At 53.8% G+C, this 6,039-nt stretch overlaps 1 protein-coding gene across 1 annotated transcript in view; it reads left to right on the top strand.

Moving 5' to 3' along the window:
• ABCC1 (ATP binding cassette subfamily C member 1) overlaps positions 1-6,039 on the top strand; it is a 123,232-nt gene that overhangs the window by 112,616 nt on the left and 4,577 nt on the right. The window contains exons 27-28 of the mRNA XM_004706096.2: positions 3,877-4,023; positions 5,332-5,490. Coding sequence (XP_004706153.1) covers positions 3,877-4,023; positions 5,332-5,490 — 306 coding nt within the window. The remainder of the gene's footprint in view (positions 1-3,876; positions 4,024-5,331; positions 5,491-6,039) is intronic.

The raw sequence follows: 6,039 nt of genomic DNA, 5'->3' as shown, positions 1-6,039 counted from the left end.
ATCTGTCCACGACTGGACCCTGGAGGGTACGCAGTGTGAATCCAGGAGCCCTGGAAGTCCTCAGAAATGAAGTGGGTCACACGTAGAAGCACCGCCCAGGTGTCAGTGGTTGATGTGCACTGGTGTTGGCCATCTTGAATTAGGTAGTGAGGTCGTTTTTGCTATGTCGGGGATGATGACACACTCATCATTTAAAAAGGACATTTCAAGATCATTCTTGAAGTATGCTACTGTCTGTGATAGGAGAAGATCCGCTTGCATACAGGGAACTCCAGGCAGTGAACCTTCCAAGGAAATGTGTACACCAACCACTATAGCTAGTGGGAGGACTTGTACCAAAATGTTCAATCTGAAACTGATCCAACTTGCCATCGAGGTGCGTTGATCCTATTGGAATACCAACGCTGGGAGCAAAGGGGAAGGAACCGTAGTTGGAAAATAAGAGCTTGGTGATAGTAATGAAGCTGGGGGTCCCGTGATAAGAATGATGACTTCATCACAAATCCCTTTTTCCGGCAACGCAAAAGGCAACTATACAAGTGAACTTTTCCAATGGAATATGCAGAAGTCAAGTTGGCTGCACCTGTGGGAAGAGACGGTGGAGAAGCTTAGTATCGACAGCGAAAGCCAGGCCCGGGGCTGACTGTGGAGCAGAGCACCGATTGCCCTTATTTAAGTGCAGGTTGAAGATGAAGACAACGAAAGCAAGCCCAGGAGAGCCTGGGACACCAGAGACCCGAAGAGCCCTGGGAGGACATCAGGAAGCTCACTCGTGCAGAAGGCAATGAGGCTTAAAAAGCAGGAGAGAAAGAAAGAAAAAGATCAGAGCCACCTCAGAAGAGACTCTGAAGCGTGTTCTTATCATCGGGTAGCTCAGGCAAATAGGGGGGAAATGACGAAATAGCTGAACAGGAAATTTCAAAGAGCAGCTCGAGAAGACAAGGTATTAAGAAGAAAGGAGTAAAGCTCTACAGTTAGAAAAACAAAAAGGAAAAACGCATTAAAAAACCAAGCCTTGAGTTGCAAGAGTGAAAGAATCTATGAGCGAAACATGGCAAGGAGCAGGGAGCATCAGGAGACGGAAAGCAGGAACGCAGCACTGGACAAAAAGAGCTGGCACATTGCAAAAGGCAGCATCTGATCCAGAACCAGTGGTACTGAAGGAGGGAGTCCAAGCTTCATTGAAAGCATTCACCAAAGAGAAAGGCTTTCGGAGCTAATGGAACACCAAGTGACGTGTTTAACAAGCTGGTGAAGCACTGGAAACACTCCTTCGTCTATGCCAAGAAATTTAGGCGACAGCTACCTGGCCGACTGCCTGGGAGAAATCCATATTTGTACCTATTGCAAAGACCAGTTTCGTTACAATCTCGTGGCAGTGGAATTTTATTGAGGGCCATCCGATACCGGGTGCAGCAGCACGTTGACTGGGAGCAGCCAGAAGTTCAGGCAGATCCAGAGGAGGCTGTGGAACACGGGCTATCGTGACTGATGGCGTGTGGATCTTGGCTGAAAGAAGGCCTGAAAGGTGGGTCTCCGTGTGTTTTCTTGGCTACGCAAAGGCATCCCTCCCACGGTGTGGATCCTAAACCGTGGGTAGCCTTGAGAAGAGTGGAAATTGCAGAACGCCTTATTGTGTTCGTGCGGAACCTATCCGCGGACCAAGAGTGGGACCAGCAGAACACGGGAACACGGCCTGGTGTCCAGTCCAGAAAGGTGCACGTCCGGGTGTGTCCTTCCGTCACGCTTGGTCGGCCTGAGTACTGAGCGGATCATCTCAGCAGCTGACCCCGGCGAAGAAGCCTGTGCGTGAGGGTGGGAGGAGGGCGCCTTAGGGGCTTCCTGTCTGCAGATGACACAACCCCATCGCTGAAGTGCAGAGGACTTGAAGCGCTTGCCTTCAAAGAATGCAACCTCCAATAAGGATTCCAACTTAACGTAAACAGAAGTAACATTCTCACACCCGGACAAGTAGATAACCTCACGATAAAAGGAGAAAAGATGGCAGTTGTCAGCGATTTCAGCAGTTGAGATCAAAGGACGGATTGCGTTGAGTGAAGTGACTAATGCACAAGACGTCTTTGCAGCATTAAAAAGCACCCAAGTCACTTCGAAGATGAGAGTGGGCTTGACCCAAGCCAGGGCGTTTTTAATCGCCTCATATTCATGTGGGCATTCCAGAAAGAAGACCGAGGAAGAATGGCTGCGTTTGAACGACGGTGCTGGGAAGAAGATTGAAGTACCGTGGACTGCCAGACGAACAAACACTTCTGTCACGGGAGAAGTACAGCCAGAGTGTGCTCCTTAGAAGCAAGGATGGCAGAACTTCCTGTCGGGTCTGTGGACATGTTACCAGGACTGATCGGTCCCTGGAAAGAGCGTCGTGCCTGGTAAAGTGGAAGGGCAGCCAGAAGGAGGAAGCCCCTCGACACGATGGATGGACACTGTTCTGCAGCCACGGGCTCCAGCGTGGGTCAGTTGAGAAGGCAGCAAAGGACCAGACGGTGTTTGCTCTGTCAGATGTAGAATCGCTGTGACTTGGGACTGAGCTGCAGCACCTAACAACAACAACAACAACGAAAAGTCCTAAAAGTAAATACGAGAATGCATCCATGGGTATTGCAGAAAATCACGATGTCGTGAGGGACTGACCACACCTTGTGAAACCCTAAGTCGATTTCTCATTGAAGTGGAGTCCTCAGTGTGTCGATGGGGACGAGGGAGTGGGGGGAGGGACTGGAGGGGGATAGCAGCAGAATCTGAGGGTTAACAGAAAATGTAGGGCCTTTGACTTGACTTTAATGCCACCCTGCTCTTGATAACCCACATGCGACCCCTAAGAACGATCTGGTTTTATCTTCCGGAACTACCACCCACCAGTAGTACTGATGATAACTCCTTCACACCACCACCGCCAAAATAATCATAGTGAAGACACACATCGTGTCCTTTTGATGTGCCACGTCCTCTCCTAAACATTTTCCATGGAACCACTTCCTCTTTGTGCAGCCCCGATGATTGAGTTGCTGATGAAACCCACTGCTGTTGAATTGAAACGAGCTCAAAGGGACCCTGTAAAGCAGCGGTTCTCAACCTGTGGGTTGCGACCCCTTTGTGTGTGGGGGGGTGTCAAACCACCCTTTCATAGGGGTGGCCCGATTCATAACAGTAGCAAAATGCCAGTGAAGAAGTGGCTACACAAATGATCTTATGGTTGGCCTTGAGTTTCTGGAGCCCCAGTGGCACTGTCAGGGAAGCGTCGGCCTGTGTCGGACAAAGGCAGTGGTTCAAACCTATCAGCTGCTCTGCGGGAGAAAGATGGAGCCATTCGCCCCTTAAAGATTGACAGCCTTGGGACCCTGCAGTGGTTCTCATATAGTCAGTTAGTTTCTCATGTGGTGGTGACCCCCAGTGGCCCCGTGGGATAGAACAGAACCACCTCTTTGGGTGTCTGAGACTTTCAGTCTTTACAGGAAGAGACAGTTTCATCTGTCCCACTAGGTACGGTTGGTGGGTTTGAACAACTGGCCTTGTGGTTGCCAGCTCAATGTGTAAACCCCTAGGCCACCAGAGTGCTGTCGTTGCCAGCAGTGTGTCCACTTTACAGGACAGGAAACCGAACCACTTGACCTGGAGGGTGGAGGGAACAAGCCGGATGTAGGGTGCAGAGCCCACAGCGGGTGTAAAGGCCTGGATTGAGACGGGGTGGCATGTCTGTGGAGTGGCCACCCGGAGTGAGCAGGAGGGAGACAGGCAGGAGGGGGTGCTGGGCCAGCTCACTCAGCCTTTGCTGTGTGTTGGGGGGTGGACTTTGGATTCCTCACACACCCCTGTGCCCGCCCCAAACACACACGTGTGCTCCTGCTGTGATCACAGGCTCCCTGGCAGATTGAGGAGACGGCTCCGCCTAGCACCTGGCCCCAGGTAGGCCGCGTGGAGTTCCAGGACTACAGCCTGCGCTACCGGGAGGACCTGGAGCTGGTGCTGAAGCACATCAGCGTGACCATCAGCGGCGGAGAGAAGGTGGGCGCTGGTCACGGCCAGACCGATGGAGCCAGCTGTGCCCCCTCCATGGGAGGCTGTGGGCAGCACGGCCTTTGGTGGTAGTGGGGGTGGGGGTGGGGGAAGGGAAGCTACTCAGTGGGCCTCGGGCAGGGTAGCAGAGTGGAAGCCCAGCCTGACCAGGCCCAGAGAGAGGTTTTCAAACTGAGCAAGTTTCATATATTGAAAAATATAGAAGGCATTTAGTCAAAACCCCAGTTCCTACTTTTCTCGAAGAATCTGAGCATCCGGCAACACCAGGCTCAGATGTTTTAGACCAAACCAGGCCCCCCCTGCCCCTTTTCTTGGACCTAGGTGGCTTCCGTAGCCATTTGAGTTTGCAGTCTCTGGCGCAGAAAGATATCGCCATCCTGTTAGGGCTGGCTCAAAGGAGTTCGGGAAATTGTCAGAATGTTGGAGCCTGCTTCTGGGCCAGGCGGCTTCCCAGGACCCAGCCTTTGGCCTGGGACTCTGAGACCGTCCTCGGAAATCAGACCGAGGCTCTTCCTGGCTGTTTCCATGAGACAGTGCTGCATTCCTCGCCGAGCCTGTGCGCACGAGGTTCCTGGGAGGTCATCTTCCCAGTGGCAGCAGGGAGATGGGAGTGGCTGCCCGGACATCCCACCGTGAGCATTTTGCACACAAGCTGCACCATGAGTGACTCCTCGGGTAGAGAGGGAGGGGCCAGTTGCCACAAGGTGGCAGGAGTGTCGATTACTGGCCATTCATGAGCTACCGAGTGGCACAAATGGGTAAGTGCCCGGCTTCCCCATTAGCTGCCAACCTACAGGTTGGCAGTTTGCACCCACCCAATGGCGTCACAGAAGAAAGGCCTGGTGGTCCGAAGTGTCAGCCACTGAGAGCCCGACAGCTCAGCCCGGAAACACTGGCGAGGCCCCTCACAGGCGAAGTCGAGGCCAACTCAACATCCAGACCCTCCCTCTGCTGAGATGGGGCATGGGGACCAACGGGTGGGGGTCTGCATCGGCCTTTTGTGGGGCCCTCACCCCCAGAACTGGGGAGATAACTGGAGGCTGCTGCTTTGGGGGGCCTTAGGGTTGATTTCAACCCATTGAACTGCCCCATGGGGTCTCCTTGGCTGTGATCCTTACAGAAACAGTGACCAAGCCTTTCCACAAGCTATTGTGGTGGGGTGAACGGCTGAGTTTTGGGGGGCTAGTAGCCAGTCTTCACCATTGTACCACGTGGCTCTTTAGCCCAATGATTGCTTACTGTTGTTGCCTCGAGTTGAAAATACAGAGTCCTGTGAAAGTCCCTTCTGCCCCGCAGGTTGGCATCGTTGGGAGGACGGGAGCTGGGAAGTCATCCCTGACCTTGGGCTTGTTCCGGATCAACGAGTCTGCAGAGGGGCAGATCCTCGTTGACGACGTTAACATCGCCCAAATTGGCTTGCACAGCCTGCGCTTCAAGATCACCATCATCCCTCAGGTGGGCCGGGGGCGTGGCCAGGGGCGGGGCTGTGGGCTTACCTTGCCCAGCTGTATCTCCACAGAATCTCTAAGGAGCGTGGGTGCGGGGTGGGGATTAACCTGGTGGTAGTCCTCATCTGTAGCCCCCGAGTGGCGCAGACAGTTAAGTGCTTGGCTGCGAACCTGAAGGTTGGCGGCTCAGGTTCACCCAGAGGCAGGCGCTTTGGAAGCAGGTGGCAATGCACTTCTGAACACAGCTCTTCCCAAGGCTGTGCGGCCCCAGGCCACCTGTAATGCACCTGCGTATGCTGTGAGCCAGCTGAGGGGGCTCGGGCAGCTGTCCTGAATCTTCACCTGAGTGCCCACTTCTGCTGCCCAGGGAGCGTCCTCCTGAGCATCTGACGGAGTGCACTGCACCCTGGCTGCCCTCTGCTGCCTCCCAGGTTGGGGGAAGGTGGCCTTAACCCTCCTAAGTACTGCGCAGGAAGGTGACTTTGCTAAAGTGGCTGGGAGAGTGGTGGCCTAAGTCTGTCACCTCTTAGAGTCACCCCCCACCCCAGGCCCTCCT

This window comes from Echinops telfairi, unplaced genomic scaffold (assembly GCF_000313985.2).
Source record: "Echinops telfairi isolate 266 unplaced genomic scaffold, ASM31398v2 ScPeMD7_5;HRSCAF=22, whole genome shotgun sequence".
In the NCBI taxonomy this organism is placed as follows: domain Eukaryota; kingdom Metazoa; phylum Chordata; class Mammalia; order Afrosoricida; family Tenrecidae; genus Echinops; species Echinops telfairi.
The sequence above is the reverse complement of the archived record's forward strand: the minus strand, read 5'-3'. Positions and strand labels throughout refer to the sequence as shown.